The sequence below is a fragment of the Dendronephthya gigantea genome, unplaced genomic scaffold (assembly GCF_004324835.1).
Source record: "Dendronephthya gigantea isolate DGI-Jeju-01 unplaced genomic scaffold, DenGig_1.0 000111F, whole genome shotgun sequence".
NCBI classification, from domain to species: Eukaryota; Metazoa; Cnidaria; class Anthozoa; order Malacalcyonacea; family Nephtheidae; genus Dendronephthya; species Dendronephthya gigantea.
In genome coordinates, this window is record NW_021163121.1 from 677,201 (window position 1) to 694,702 (window position 17,502).

At 35.0% G+C, this 17,502-nt stretch overlaps 2 protein-coding genes and 1 long non-coding RNA gene across 3 annotated transcripts in view; 1 reads left to right on the forward strand and 2 right to left on the reverse strand.

The window, feature by feature from the left end:
- The window catches only part of LOC114535163 (pro-epidermal growth factor-like), a 44,853-nt gene extending 30,530 nt beyond the window's left edge, over positions 1 to 14,323 (forward strand). The window contains exons 5-7 of the mRNA XM_028556546.1: positions 4,000 to 4,107; positions 8,030 to 8,158; positions 13,823 to 14,323. Coding sequence (XP_028412347.1) covers positions 4,000 to 4,107; positions 8,030 to 8,158; positions 13,823 to 14,148 — 563 coding nt within the window. The 3' untranslated portion in view covers positions 14,149 to 14,323. The remainder of the gene's footprint in view (positions 1 to 3,999; positions 4,108 to 8,029; positions 8,159 to 13,822) is intronic.
- The window catches only part of LOC114535164 (ADP-ribosylation factor-like protein 13B), a 98,985-nt gene that overhangs the window by 61,425 nt on the left and 20,058 nt on the right, over positions 1 to 17,502 (reverse strand). The gene's annotated exons all lie outside the window — the stretch shown is intronic.
- Positions 5,872 to 7,387, reverse strand: LOC114535165. The gene is made up of 4 exons (XR_003688203.1): positions 7,212 to 7,387; positions 6,719 to 6,798; positions 6,482 to 6,575; positions 5,872 to 6,268 (listed from the first exon to the last, which is right to left on the reverse strand). It is a non-coding gene; the product is annotated as an uncharacterized LOC114535165 (long non-coding RNA).

The window sequence follows — 17,502 nt, forward strand, 5'->3', positions numbered from 1 at the left end:
GTAGGCCATCTGGCCCTGCCGATGTTTTCTTTTGTTTTTGCAAAAACCTTTCTACCGTGAATATGTCAACATGTGGTACTCTAGTAGAATTTGGTATAGGGGCGATTTCCGGAGATGTGTAGTTGTCATCTGTATTCATCGCCTTGAAATAGCTATTTATGACATCTGGATCTATATCTATACATGTGCGGTTCGCTTTCCTTCCAGTAATTTTATTTACTGTGTCCCACCATTTCTTCGACCCGGATACATATTTTCCATTTGTCTTCTTAACTGCTCTAATGCTTGACGCAGAAAATGTCGAGTATTACCTATTGGGCGACCTAAATTGTGACCTTGGATCGCCTACTTTAGATTGCAATTCGAGATCTTTAATTGGCATCACTGAACTCTATGGTTTACATCAATTAATAAATGAACCAACTCGAATTACCGAAACTTCATCAACTATGATCGATCATATTTTTACCAATACACCAGATAATATTGTTTCCTCTGGTGTTTCTCATGTCGGTATCAGTGATCATAGCTTAATTTACGCATTCCGTAAGCTTTCTATCAGTCCACGCAACAAAGGCCATTCTACAATAAGTTATAGAAAACTTAAAAAATTTCAACTCTGAATATAGAAAACTTAAAAAAATTCTTTACAGAATTGGGACGTGATAAGGATTTATAATAATCCGAATGATATGTGGCGTATATGGAAAACGACCTTTAACAACGTAGTGGAAAAGCATGCCCCTTTACGAACTAGGCGAGTAAGATCTTCTAAGGCGCCGTGGATCACGCCTGAATTAAAAAGGCAAATGCATGAAAGAGATGTTTTGAAAATAAAAGCTATTCGATCCAAAGATATTTGTGATTGGACTGTTTTTAAGAAAGCTCGAAATTCTGTAAACAATGAAATTAAACTTGTTAAGAAAACCTATTATATGAACGCTTTTCATGAAAACGAGAATAATGTTAAAAAAACTTGGGGTATCATCAATGAATTGACCTCAAGAAAACAGATGAGTTCACGGGTAAATGAAATCAAAATAAACGGGGTTTCTATTACTGACCCCTCGGACCTATCTGAGACGTTTAATACTCATTTTGCTACTATTGGACCTAAGCTTAAGGAAAAAATACCTGACGAAGAAAACAATCGCTCGTATTTAGAATATCTTACTTGCCACAATAGTAACAATAATATAGAGTTTAAGTCAATAACCCCATCATCAGTTTATTCGCTTCTTAACAAACTTTGTAAGTCCAAAGCAATTGGGCTAGACAAAATATCTGCCAAGCTTCTTCGTCATTGTCCTGACTTGCTTTCGGAATCCCTTGCCGTAATTTTTAACTGCTCTATCATTACCGGTATCTTTCCTGAAGAATGGAAATGCTCAAAAGTCATTCCATTATTCAAACAGGGCGAGCGTAGAGACTTAAATAATTATCGCCCAATTTCGATAATACCGGTTGTGGCGAAAGTTTTCGAACGAATTATTTATGATCAAATTTACGGTTTTCTTACTGAGAACAATTTACTATGTAATAGCCAGTCTGGATTTCGACGTTTGCATTCAACTGTTACTGCACTTCTAGAATCTACTAATAGCTGGGCCTACAATATTGACCAAGGACTGGTCAATGCTGTCGTTTTCCTAGATCTTAAGAAAGCCTTTGATACAGTTGACCATGGAATTTTGTTGTCAAAACTGTCAGCATATGGTCTTGGGGGTGCTGTGGCTAACTGGTTTAGGTCTTATTTAAGTAACCGCAGTCAAAAATGTTATGTCAATGGCCATCTTTCTACCAACCGTACGTTACTTTGTGGTATTCCACAGGGAACTATTTTGGGACCATTGCTATTTTTATTGTATATAAATGACTTGCCAAATTGTCTTGAGCACTCCCAAGCACGAATGTATGCAGACGACACCAATTTAACATTTGCAAGCAATAAAATTGAAGATATAGATTATTACTTTAATCAAGATCTTGAAAATGTTAATAAATGGCTTATCGCCAATAGGCTTACATTGAATCAATCCAAAACTGAATTTATGCTAATTGGCTCACGACAAAGAATAGCTACTTTCCAATCAGACCCATGTTTTAAAATAGACGGAATTCCTATAGACAAGGTTTCACATACAAAATCTCTAGGAGTTCACCTTGATGAAAATCTATCTTGGAATATACAGATCAAGGAATTAACAAAAAAAAATTGCTTCTGGTATTGGCGCTTTAAAACTCGTTCGTTCATTTGTCCCAGTTGCAACATTGTATTTAATTTTTAATTCCCTTGTCCAGCCATATTTCAATTATTGCTGTACAGTTTGGGACAATTGCAATAAAACCTTGGCAGATAAACTTCAAAAACTACAAAATCGCGCAGCGAGAGTTTTGACCTTTTCAAGCTATGACACTAATGCCGACATCTTACTCGATAGACTTGGCTGGAAAAAGTTATCTTCCCAACGCCAATTTCAAAAGGCTGTCATGGTTTATAAATCACTCAATGGACTTGCTCCACAATACATGGGTTCCATGTTTGTAAACCGTGACAGTGTCAATCCTTATTCGTTGAGAAACACAAATAGTAAGCTGGCTGTTCCTAAGCCTCGCACAAACTATCTGAAGAATAGTTTTAGTTATAGTGGTGCGATGCTATGGAACAGCCTACCGATTGGGCTACGGCTAGCAAATAACCTATCAAATTTTAAAGCGGGCTGTTCCAAATTATTTTAATCTACATTCACATTTGTATTATATTATATTTCTTGTATACATTCCTTACACGGCTCTCATGAAAAGCAGGTATATTAATTATTAGTTTGATTTATCATTGTAAATATTTTTGTAGTCTTATTTTGTAATTCATAATCTTGTCATTTGTCAGCATGAAAATCCTGATTGAGAATACCGTGTGTAAATAAAGTTTAATAATAAGTTTAATAATAATAATAATAATAATCATGTTTTCTCTGATGAGCTTATTTATTTTCCTTTGTAAGTCCTCGTTTATTCCTTTCTTTGCGCTTTTATTGCGCATATTGCATAAATGTTTTACCAGAGGAGACATATAAGGAGGATCACGTGTAGATAATTTTACTTTGATTAATGGGAAGCTTTTGTTGAAGGCCGAAGTAATAATATGATTTAGAAGTACAACTGATTCGTTCAAATCTCTACACTCTTCAATGCAGTTCCAGTTCTGTGCTTCCAACTCTCTCATCATAGCAGATTTTCGGTGGTCTCTTGCATCTCTAAAGTAAACTGATTTTCTCTCTGGTTTAATTGCTTCTCGCGGAGTTGTTATAATGATCAAATGGTCAGATTTTACCAGACTATCGAGGACCTTAGGATTTTTCCATAAATGTGGACAATTAGTTAGAAAAATGTCAAGTACCTTGTGACCTCTTGTAGGTTTTTTTACCATTTGTTCCATATTATGTTGACTTATGATGTCCTTTATCTTTAGTTGATTTATATCTCCTCCAATTATAATTCGGGCATTTGATTCACACTGGAGGATTTTCTCAATACTCTCTGATATATGATTCAGTAATTCGTTTTCTTCATATGTCGGATCCGGGGGGTGGTACACGGCTGCAACATAGTATTTGCTATTTGTCGTCTCAATGTCGCACCAAATGCATTCCAAATTATTTCGGAAATTTAGAGGCTTACACTTCCAATCTTTCCGATAAATTATAGCAACACCTCCTCCATTTCGGCCATCACAGCGATCTTTTCTGATGATTGAATAATTATTTGGGCATATTAGGTGTGATGGTATCTTGTCGTGTAACCATGTTTCGCACAAAAAACAAATATCGATTTCCCGATATTTGTTTTGTGTGCGAAACTATTGAAATTTTTGTGTGGACATTTATGTGTGGACATTTATTGAAATTTTTGTGTGGACATTTATGACGGATTATTATCTAATGATGCGTTATTATACGAACAAAAATTTGATATTATTTCTGAATTATATTTTATAAGGTGGATGCCAAAATGTTTCATGTCGTCACGGCTACTGTTTGAATATTAATGGTACTGATAAATGTCACTGTGATAATGGCACAAAATACGATGGAGAGTCTTGCACAGGTATTTACTAAATTATTGTCAATTACAATTGCAGGGTAGCAGAATTTTTTGTAGTGAAAGACTTCAGAAGAGAAGTTTAATTTATTTATTCATATGTTAAGCCGGTTTTGTTTATTCTTTTCGTAGATTTAGCCAGGCAAATTTGTAAACCGTAGAACCATTTTGTTGAACACATTAAAATCCATGAAGGAATTTCGAAATGAAATGTATTTAATTTCGTATAACTGCGAATTCACATTTTGCTTGATTTTTGTAATCTACAGCTTTGAATTTCCCGGCGAAGTTTGACAATATTGCTAAGCTTAACTCCTAAACAATGTTTTATCAATATATTCGTTTTATAAGCACAATAAAATATTCGCCACCGTGTTTCATAAAAGATAAAAACACTTGTCTTCCGCGCGTGTTTAAATCTAATACAACACGTCGGCCCCGCTTTCAGCTCGAGTTTGCATTTACTGACACAACAAGGCCTCGGCTTTGGCTTGTGTTTATATCTGCTAATACAACACGGCCTCACACTCAGCTCGCGTTTGCATTTACCGATACAACAAGGCCTCGGCTTTAGCTTGTGTTTTTATCTATTAACGCAACACGGCCGCTTATCAGTGTTTATAATACATAGTCAATTATATAGAGTTTAAGCAACACAGCTTACTGTAATATCATGCACGATTTCATTAATTTGACACTGCAAGATCTACTTTTCAATACATAACCAACCAATCAGATATATAACAGCATAACTATATGCCTACAAGGCAGCATCTTCTGACTCTCTAAGCACAACACATAAATTAAAACAGCTTTTTCTTAAAGGCGTCGTTGACACATGAATATATACATACAGTGTGAGATTTACATGCAAAGTGGTCATACCGGATAAAACTGGCCCTACCCGCTAATCAAACGGGTAAATCCAGTCTGACATTGGTCTGCTGCATGCCATTATCTTTTATTACATAAGCAAAATGACTGAACACTCTAAATCTCCAAGTGTTGTACAAACACCAAAAAAGGTGTAAATTCCTGCCTCCCTGCAAACACCCAAAGAGGTGCAAATATACACCTTCTTAAAGGTCAATATACACTCAACCGGGTATATTTACACCAATTTTGGTGTAAATGCTCTTGCCTCTGTATGTACACCGAATAGTGTATAGTTACACTGTAAGGAGTATATTTACACTTTACAGTATCAATATACACCATCAGTGTATTTATACACCAAGTTGGGGGGAACACTATAAGTGTATATTTACCCCGAAAAGTGTATATTTATACTTTATGGGGTCAATATACACCATAAGGTGTATTTGATAACCACTGCATTCACTGATGTAATGATCGTTACATGATGAACAGACGTGAACTTCTATATTGAACAAACAATTTTATTAAAGATAAATAAATTATGTATTTGTTTAAAAACCTATGAGCACAATAAGCAGGAACATAATAAAGCATAAAAAATTACAAAATTGAATGGACAAATATGCCCTCTAACCTACTTATACATTTCTTTCATTTCTAGCAATGAAATTAAGTTATTAGTAGGCTTTGAAATATCACATAGGCAAAATTATACATTATTCTTATTCCTTATCAGTCCAAAATATTAAAACTATTTACTTAGTGCCCATATGAATGAATGAATAAATTCTAAATATTTACATGTAGAAATAGTTCAAAGTACTGCTAGGTTTGTGCATACCTTGCTCAAAAAAACAAGTATTTCAAGGACTTAATTAAAAGTTGCCAATTGGCAAGTTTAGGAAACTAGCTGAAACAACTCAAATTATTGAAATTAAGCCCCTGTATAATGAACCCAGAGGTAATTGAATAAAAATATTTATGAAAGAAGACAAGTGCATCTAGAACTATGCAAACTCACTGCATGTCTTCAATTATTGTTATTAACACATAAGCTAAAGTAATTAACTCCTGAGCAATGTTCCTCTTTGATTACTGACTAGTTGTTTGTAAAGTTGGTATACGTCCTCCCAAATATGAGCATATTTATAAGATCACCTGGAGTATTTTTGTCCTGGAAAATTAAGTTCTGCAACACTGTGAATCCAATTAACCATTAACAGAGGAGACTTTCCACTCATCCACTGAGTTTCTCGCACACTAGTACTACCTCAATTAATCCATGTTCCTAAAAAAAACAAAAAAGCAAGCATATTAGAAAATTTAGATAGCAAAATGTTCATCTGGTAAGCTGTCAATGATTTTTGATATATCTATTACATGATAACTAACTATATAACCAATTGTTTATAAATAAGAAGCAAATAATGGAGGTGAAATTAATACACAATGAATTTGCAATTTGTATGACACATGAACATTGAACTGATCTTTTCCTTACCTTATTTCCTTAAACCAAGTCAAATGCCTTCTTTTCTTGTTTCACTGAACTAATATCAAGTTGATATTTTTCATCAAATGAAAGACCTTGGCACCTTAAAAATACAAATACAACACAGGTATTTTAGGCATATATCATATTGGTGCTATTATTATATTATTATACAATTAAAACTGAGCCATATGGTTGGTGAATAATCCAACAGCATTGCACAATTCCTTATAATGCATTACTTACCATACTTTCCTGTCGTTCATTACAGACTTAGATGACTTAGACTTATAAACATCACCACTTGGCACTTGTTAATCCACCATCTAAGGATGCATATAAAAATTATTTAAAAGGCAATATAACAGCTATGTCATTCAAATTCTTAATCAAAATTAATGTAGATCCTAAGATTCCGTACATCATAATCCTAAGATTGAGTAAGTCTGTTATGGCAGATGTTTCAGTTTCATGTTCATATTTTAATATATAACATAAATTCATGTATTTGACCATGGTTTAGCCAACATCATTACATCAATATCACACTTAATATGGCATAGTACCTATAGTATAACCACGGCATAACATATTTCTATAAATCATTCATTTTTTTTGGTGGGAATGAGTAGCAAAACTGTGAATATTTCTGTTAAATACGTACACTGTTTACGCGGCAAATTCGAAATTCAAAATATATAGCTTTCGTCTGTTTGCGCGTATAATTTTAAAACCTTACCTCTGAGATGACTGAGATTCCCAGTCACTTTTAAAACAATTTCCTCGATCTTCTCCAGGCAATCTTGTATCATAATGTCCAGTAAAATTTAATATACATTCAAAATACTTCTCGATTTATACTTTGCAAAGGAACAAACAACAACGTGCGTCGTGCGAACTGCGAAGCGACGCTATCCCGGCATGCATCGAGACTCGAGAGCGTGGTGCAATCCTATCAACATTTCTCTGCGCGAGTTACGGCGTTACGGGATTTATTCAGAATGTTGAAATAAAACCGTCAAAACCGTCGCGTTTGCATCAAAACCGTCATCTCTTCTGAATATGAAAAGAAAGATATAAACAAAGAACAAATCTTTTTTCCAAGACTTTGGAATTAGCTTTGCTTATTTTAAGAAAACAATTGCTTTTTGCTCCTGACTTGGGACTCTTTGCCCAGTTATTTAGGAATATAAAAAATGATAATCCATTTGCAATTTTTTTCCGACAAAAGCTTCCAATGCATGCACACCCAAGCTCTCACTCAACACAAAATTATAGCGATAATGTTTACACCAAAGTGGTGCTTTATTACACAAGAACGGTGTTTATTTACCGACTTTTGGCGTAAATTTACGCCAAAGAAGGTAAACTTTAGCTATACACTTAATCGGTGTTGAGGAAACACAATATTGGTGTAATAATACACCTCGAAGGGTAAATTTGCACTTTGTGGATGTAACATACTGATTTACACCAAAATTGTGTGCATTTACACTTATTTGGTGTTTGTCGGACACTTCGAAATTTAGAGTGAACGCTTTTTTATATTTTGTTTAGATATTAATGAATGTTTATCATCTCCATGCATGAATCTTACTGGTTTCTTGAAGTCATGCAACAACACTCCAGGATCTTACGTCTGTATGTGCGAGAACGGACCCTCTGTGGACGGGAAAGGATGCGAAGGTATGCATTAACACATTAAAACAGTTTGTTAAAGGCAGAAGCTTTTTAATAGCTCAGCGAATCCTTCCTTAACATTCTTCCAAAAAGCAAGTGCAAGACAGTGTATACCATAATATTCAGGCATAGTTAAAGTTGAAACAGTCACCGGCCTACAGCAATAATGCTATAAAAACTGCGAAATGGTATTGACCATTGATCCGACGATGGTTTGCAATTTCTGGAGCATTCCCAATTCGTATGTTTTCAAATCTACATTTAAAAATTGGTTAAAGTATATGTTTGGCACACGAAACGGTGAATTTACCATGCAATTAAAGAAAGCTCTCGATTGCGCAACATCAGTGCCTGGAATTGTGTGATAAATTTTGTTATTTAACAAGGATGATGCGCTTCAAAGTTAGTCAAATTTAAGCTAAATGAAAATATAGGTTTTAAAAAAACTATTAGTCTACGCCAGTTTATAACAAGTAGCACGGGAGCGTTAATGCGTGTATAAGCGCCAATCAGAATCAAATGTCTAATTCAATTCCCAGCGCTAGCGATGAAAGAATGCGGTTCTTGACTGGTTCTTTTAAGACACAATTATTTGGTTTTTACTAGCCATTGCAGCCTAAAACGATATTGTTCTAGAAAGTTAAATAATTTCTCTTTAAATCGTTGGACTCAATACTTAATAAATTATTATCAAAATTAGTTGTAAACTTCTGACTCTTAGAAACAGCGCAATGCTGCAATTCCCAGGCAAATAAATAATTTTCGTTTGCTTTGCAAAATGTATTGCATAACCGTTAAGGTAATACCTCAGGAAATAAAGAGGCGAAATGAGTACGCTTTTTCACAATAGTCAGGTATTCGCTGGAGTAGAAAACAATAATTCTGATTTAACAATGGTTACTTAAATCTGAACCTGTATAAATCAGTTTTCACACAAGCTCTCGCTAGTAATCATACTGATTTCGTCTGCTTTTTGTCATTTCATCTTGATCCAAAAAGCATAGTCATTACAAGATTCTTAAAAATCGTATTTTGATTGACTAGTAGCCAATTCCCTAAATGGCAACTATAAAACATATTATTAACCATTTTTAAAAGACGAAACGCAATATATTACAATAAAGACGTAAGATAAGTTCTTTCATCAGAGAAAACATTGATTTATAGTATAGGTAGTGGATAAAATTATTACTTCAAAATGATTGTGAACCCGTGATATTATTAAAACTGTCTTAGGACTAGGTTGAGACCTACGATGAACTTGTTTTTCGTTTTGACGATTTTTTTGCCAAAAAATCGTTATTTAATCCGTTGTGCATTCTAGCTCCGGTGCTATTTCAATTACCTTTTTAAAGACAAACTAGACTGGGATTATCGAAAGACAGCGGAAATGGCTTCAATTTGAAATAACTATACAGATAAATATTAGAATAAGACGCATTAAAGCGTCCTTCATAAAACACAACCACATTCATTTTGTATCAGATTTAAATTTGCATGGCACGCATGGCGTGGAATTACACGGTTTTTGTGGTTGCTTCAAGCAACTTTACAGCGCCGAATAATCATAATTTGGAAGTATTAGAGATGCGTGTTGATGAGTAAAGTTGCTAATGAAACCTTAATTTCGGATAAATATTAGTGACGTGTAGTGTTGGTCTCGTTGAGATACAGCTTTGTGTTGGATTGAGGGTTAAAATAAGTTTCTAGTAATGGGCGAAGAACAGGGTTATTTCCATTAGAAACGTTGTTGATAAAAATAGATGTAACTTCGGTAAAAGATGTTTGAATCCTGACGATATTTCAATAGCTTAATCTATAATTTACTTGAATGCTTCTCGGGTTGTTGGTTTCTCATTTTAAAATTTCCTCTTTTGCAATAATCGGATTCCGGGAGAATCGGTGAATATTTACTGGCAAAACTACCTTGGGCGTTGATGGTGTCGATACGATTGACGGCGAATGTTTCTTACGAGGATTCATTGACGTTGCCAGATATAGATCTCTAGAATAATATAGTTTTCATCACAGGTTATATGTGTAGATTCTAACCACATCATCCATTCGTTCTGAAGAAAATGTTGATACTATATTTACGTGGTTTCATAGAAAGCGTATTGCAAAATTCCATTATAAGTTGCTATATTTCTGCTGGCTATTGGCGTATTCACGCGTTGATATGTCGCCTGCTTTATTAGATTTTCCGCGCGTTTTCGACGGATCGCTAGATCATAAACATTATTATGTCCAATTCGTTATCCTGAAGTACATCTCTTGCGTTTGCAACATTACGAATCTCTAAAAGAATAATAAGTTCGTTGAATATTCAAGACCAAGGTGGCAGACCATAGTGTGAGGTTTCACCCGATGTCTAGCTTTGTTGTGATGAAAAGTATTATGTATCGTTTATATTCAGAATCTACTGGCACCCTAATACATTGCGCCAAAGGAAATTTATTCTAATATAAAAAACATGGAATGTAATGACCCCCAAAATACATGACGAATGCATGTATACAAACATGTAGAAATAAAGTTCACAAATTGCTGCTCGCCCGTGAAAGAAACTATTAAATTTTTTTCGGCGTGCCGAACCTGGAGTATGGACTATATCGATTGCATTGACATTTCTGGGTTGCATTTTGTATGATAGTGGTTCGCAAATTTTTTTAAATATTATGGCTTTTAATCCATTTTATTTTATTCAACTTTTTAAATTCAGCCCTCTCCCAAAAAAATAAATAAAACATGCTAACCGTCCCTGCCACAGGTACTGTCGTGCAATGCGTTAAAGACAAATTTTTATTTTTACCTCCAATTGTAAATTAGGATTTGCTGCCTGGCTCTTTCGTATCAGGCTTGCTCGCTGCGGCAGCAATTGAATATGTCCTCCCTCAATTATTATGCTAGCCAGCTACGCCACTGCTCCTTGACAACAGTGAGCTTACTTAAGATGAACAAAATTTATAACGGACTTGAGCTGGCTAATGTAGTAAGAAATTCTCGATATTTCTATTCTTTTATTTTCGGATTTCAAGATTTCAAAGTGAAAAATTGCCGTTTTAACAGCTATACTCATCCTTTTAGGTAAACGTTAAGGCCGGCGCACACTAGAGCTATGTGCTTAGCAAAAAGTCATTCGGGTACTGTCATGCAATACGTTAAAGACAAATTTTGATTTTTACCCCCAAGGTATAAGATAATTTTAATACATAGTATACTTTTAAGACTAGCTGAATTACTTGTCTTGCTGGAGACGCACAGCGCTGTGTTCAAATGAGATCGAGTAACCATGCAGGGTTTCCACAACTTATTTGCATATGGCTGTCCTCATAGGGGGTGGCAATGACAAAACAGAGAAACAATTTTGAAAATAATGCATAAAATGTTCTTTTAAAACAGATCCCTCCTTCTCTCGCAGTTTCCGCAACGCATTTAAAAAACCCGGCTAACTGGCCTTTCATGCATATTAATAGAAAAATAATATGAATATCTCCATAAGATCTCCATATCTTAACTTTGATACAACTAACCTTAATTAGTATTCATAACTCTGTTACACACATGCCCTTATATGTATTAAGCTTGATTTATTCATTTCACAAGCAAGTTAAAATACTCATGCGACGCACTTGCTATTGTAAATACCCATACACATCAGCCGCTTGTATTTTAACTAGTACTTATAGAAGAAGTATGTTTAACACACGAAAGGGTGAAGTTACCATGCAAGTAAAGAAAGCTATGGATTGTGCTACATCGAGGAAACATGTTCTAAAATGGTTTTATGTCATAAAATGTTGTATTTTGGCAAAGATGATGCGCTTCAAAGTTAACAAAATTTACACTGAATGAAACTTTAGGCTTTAAAAAAAATCTCTGTCAGTCTTTGCAGGTTTATAACAAGCACCACGGGAACACTTTTGGGAATTAAATATTATAGAGTAGTATCCCTTAATCATTAATATGGTCAATCTAAATAATTATATCGTTTTCTTTGCCAAAATCGTCAGGCTGGCTACGCCACTGGTTGGTGTTGACTTTTTACAATATTAGTTAATACATTCTTGATAATTCTGAGAATCTGCGAAGTTTTTCAAAATTAGTTGTAAACTCCTCACTCTTAGAAACATCAGAAACACGTACGTACGGATGATTCTTTATGAATTAAACACTTTTGAAAGGTTTTACGAACAGTTTCGGACAGCAAAGAATTATTTAAGTTTGACTTAGTTCTGTTTCAGCTGATGTATTGGTTTATTTCCCTTCGGTTCAATGCAATACATGATGAACACACACAACCGTACAAATTGAGACATCGTAATCGAAATATTTGTTTCGGATGCCATTGTATCTGGTATCTTAGCTCATTGTATTTCAAACGTCAACTGAATCTCGATTCTCTTGATTGGCATGCAGTGGTAAGACTACGTTTGTTTCTGAATTTAATAATCAAACATTGCCTGAAGTTCTAAAATCGATTGTTTATGATTTGCTTTATTTTATTTCACATCGTTTAACATACATAATGGCCTTGCATCTCGAAACTTTCGAAAATACCATCAACGGAAAATGCAGTTCAATACAACGTTACCACCCTCACGGCATATAATTTTTCGATTGACAATATTTCATCCTCGGTTAAGTTTTGACGCTCCTTTATTGACCAATGGAAAGGGTTAAATATTTTTACCTTGGGTTAACTAATCCTATCGCTAACCCTGCTTTGATCAACACAGTTTTAACCCAGGTTTAACTAACCTGGTCTTAAGGATTTTAACCCAGGTTTAGCACTAACCTAGGGTTAAATTTAACCTGCTTTTCAACAACCAGCCCCTGTTCAAATCATTATGCACCGGCACTAGCTCTCCCTAAGATATAGGACTTAGGTAACGATGAATTTTCTTTCGTATTAACGATTATTAACAAAATTATCATTGTTTATCCTTACGGATATTGCTGCGGATGCGGGGAAAATGATTTGCTATTTTAAAGACAACGTAAACTGGGATGATCGAATTCTGACGAAAATTGTTTCAATTGCTCAATGTGATGAACCAGGTTTGATAAATTAAAGACCGCAAAAGAAAGACGGAACTCAAAAGGCCTAAAGAGATAAACGCAGTTAATATTCACACAGAACAAAACCCTCTCTAGAGGTGGATTTGGGAAACAATAATTCATATTTCACTTTTTCAAGTTATTTTCTAATCATTGAGATCACGTAAGAGCCGCCATAACTACGTAAGAAGTAATCTGACTAAACATTTGTTACGTTGAAAGGAAACCCGGCATTTCGTAAATCAATTAGAATTATGTTGCTTATTACTTGAAAAACACATATTTATAACCGACGAAACTAGCTGCACCTACCATGAGACTTCCTTGACGGTTCATCGTGTTAGTGGTTTGTCAATATTTAGGCTGTTTATTAATATCATTTCTGGCTTTTACGATGTTAATGACGTGAGAATGCCGAAACTATCCTTAGCCACATTCACTGCTAAGATAAGCGATGATTTTACATAAGTTAGATATAACGTGTATTTTTTTACTTCCTTACAAGTTGCCTCGTAATAGCAACTTTATGTGACGTAGTGTGAAGTTCTTAAAATTAAATATTTCATGCTTGTTAAATTAAGCCGACACATGAACTGTTTCCATTTATAGCCAACGTTGAACTGAAAATCAGATTGAATGGTTCGAGTAACAATATGAGTGGAAGAGTCGAAATCTATCATCCAAAGTTTGGTTGGGGCACAGTCTGTGATGATCTCTGGGATATGAAGGATGGTCATGTCATCTGTCGTCAGTTGGGTTTTGTTGGAGCGAACAAAACCAGAGACAAGGCTTACTATGGCGAAGGAAGTGGTCATATTTTGCTTGATGATGTTCTCTGTTCTGGTCAGGAATCATTCATCTGGAATTGTTATCACTCGGGATGGAAGCAACATAACTGCGACCATTCTGAAGATGCAGGTGTGGAATGTTTCTGAGATCTCGACCATCCAAAAACTAGGACACTGGGTTTATTACATTAGTAGATGATAAAAAAACTTTCTAATTTTCATTTAATCTAAATAACAGATGCAGCCGTAATGCCAAGAGTATATTGCACAAGCAAAAATTTCCTAATTACACTTCCATTGCTACCTGGGATTACTGTAAATTTCTAAAAACGAAATATAAATAAAATTGTTGCTACAGTCCTGGATATTTCATTTGAATCCACTTCAGCATTCGAAATTGATTACAGCGTGACTTCGCGATATTACAGTAAACACAATCATTGTTGACGTATGAAGTTATTTAAAAAAGTCTATCAGCTCATAATTATATGCATATTTTGTTCTATTACTAAGCCGTACAGGTTTTCACATGCCTCTGGGAGTACCGGCAAAATTTTGTTCCGTTTTTACACTATAATATCATGATCAGCTCGGGTTCTATTGTTGGAGATGCACACATATGAATTTTTAAAAATACATAAAACCAATTATACGCTACGTCACCCTCGCTGATCATGATATTACAACGAATTACACAAACCTCCTCAGGCTCGGGAGGTTTGTGTAATTCCCTTGGGCTGCGTCCTCGGGAATTACACAAACCTCCCTCGCCTTCGGGGCATTTAATCACTAATTTCCCTCATGTCATGCTATTACTTATAATAATCCCCGAGCCGGTGCGGAGCACCGTGCGAGGGTACTAATTCCGCTCGGATATTTACAAATACACGATTTGCAAATGCGAAATCAAAGTTGTCCGCCATTATGCAATGGACCTCACGCCATGGACGGTCTTCTACGTTATGCGCATGCGCCAGTGTGAACCACTAAGCTCTTGATTGGTCGAGACAAAAATTTGTATTTTAAAACGTCAATAAATAACTGTCATTTCGCAAAATTTTGATGAAATTTATAAATTTTATGTTTTCATGAAATAAAGAATATATGTACAGTAGGGGGCAAAAGTTTGAGTCCAGTCGTTGTTGAATTCCAGTATTAAATCCTGGTAGCGTATTCGAGTTAAGACATACGTGCTAGTGTTTCAGTACTGTTGAACATATTAATTGCACATTGTTTTGGTCCTAATGATCTAAATTAAAACAAAATAAAGTTCTTTTTCCTTTACACTGCCCAAGATGGGTGGGAAAAGTCAAGGTACACAAGGACAAATAGTTGCCTTAAGTATTGAAGGATTCTTTCCTCGTAAGATCGCAGAAAAAGTGAGAATTTCAAATGATGGTATGCCACTAATCTGGGAGAGGTTCAAAGAAACTAAATCCTACTCAAGCAAACTTTTAGCTGCTTCGGTCATGCTGGGTTTGGCAACATTGAAAGATATATAGGATCCTAATTAAAGAAAATTATCAATTAAATCTTCAAGGACATGGAATTTCATCTGGTACAAAGATGATCGCGCTTCTAACTCAGTGATCTAACTACATGATAATCACCCTAAGCACATGCACATCTTCTATGTGCCAGAAATCTTATAGAAGGAAACTCGTTCTGGTGAACTTGTTCTCATGGCTTTCCACCTCAAATTCCAGATCTAAAACTTATGGTGCACTTGTAGGACCGTCGTAACCGGAAAAGGGCGAGGCACAGACCCACCAGCCAGGATGACTTGAGGCAAGTTGTCAACGAATGCTGGCAAGGTATTGAATGTGCGACACTAAAAAACCTATGGAATCTATGCCAGCAAGAATAAAGGCCGTTTCAAGAGCAAAAAAAGGGGGATACTAAGCATTGACATGTAATGCATGTTTGCACATTAACATACGTTAAATGAATATTATAACATTTCATAGTTGTTGTTTCAGCATGTATTTTTCATTTTACTTTTTACTTTTTTCTAGTTCACTTATCGGTAAGGTTTTCTATAGAATATTAATATATGCTGCTAAAACAATCAAATACAGTCACTGGACTCAAACTTTTGCCTCCTACTGTATTTTATTAAATTAGAGGGAAACTCGAATGTGGTCAGGACTTTTCACGGTTTAACAAATAACAAGACCAAATTTTTGACCGAATTCACCGAGTATAATAAAGTCGGAAGATTTTACACTTGATAATATTTAAATATATTATGAAAATCCACAGCTTTAAAAAATAATTTTTTTGTGGTAAACACAACTTTAATATTCTCAAATGGATTTCACTATAAATCTGAATGTGTTATGTGATAAACGACATTATAATTTCATTTATAAACTCTGTTTTCATAATGACAAAAAGAAAAGAAAATCAAAACATTCCCTTGCAAAAACCAATCGAGGTGTAACATAAAACTTCGGAAGTTGTATGAGACGTCTGATGTTATATTTCATGGTAATTAATAATTGAAATAATTTACCATAACACGTACTATAGATGAGTAACTTAACTTCCAGAAAAAGGTTAGAATCTTGTCGTATTTTTGCCATTTTTTCACAAAAATATGAGGGTAAACTGATTCTTTAAAAATATACGGCCGTTGCGAGTTGCTATGACTACAGTGCTTCCACGTGCAGAAAAATATTTCCACACTTTTCTCAAATTCTTTTTCTCACATACATAAATTTTCTAACAATCATGTTACCATCGCTATGCTTAACTAATCTTGTTAATCCTAGGCGAGGGGTTTCTGCATGCATGTATTTCTAGTTATTAATATAAATGGCTGACTATTGAAAAAACCAGCGCATGCATGGAGACATTTAAACGAATACTCTCGGCCTAACCTTGTTTTTCGTCGCCATATCCTACACTTGGTCATATAATTGTCACTGAACGAAACAGACAAAGATTCCTTCTAGCAAGCAAATCTCTTAACTAATAATACATCAATTTTACGGGCGAAAAATATTGTGGCCCAACAGCAGTTGACGACTCATATAACCGGCCATTAATAGCAGCTGGTGCCATCTTTAAAATTTTATTTTTTTTTTATCTAAGTCGCGAACTAACCATTAAATAAAGGTCGTCAGGTCTGACAGTAAAACAGCGGCGAAATTTTGTCAGGTTTTATTGACAGCGGCTTTATATTTCCACGAGTGCAATAACTTGGCATATCGGTTGCATAGACGTTATTCATAATAATGCATGAAATAAGATGAAGTACGACTTAAATTCCAAAGCTTGTGTACTTGATGTAGTGCAGTCTCAATTCTTCTTTGTTGCATCACAGTAGAGAGGCGAAGATAGGGTCACTCGGCATCAAAAAGTGTCCACTTTGTTTGCTGGCCGGCAACAGAATTAACATAAATATTTTCAGGCAGCAAACGACTGTCATTCAACTGTAAAATTGCATGTCAGAGGCCGCGCAAAGATGCCCGGAATGTTGCCTGAAAAATTGACACA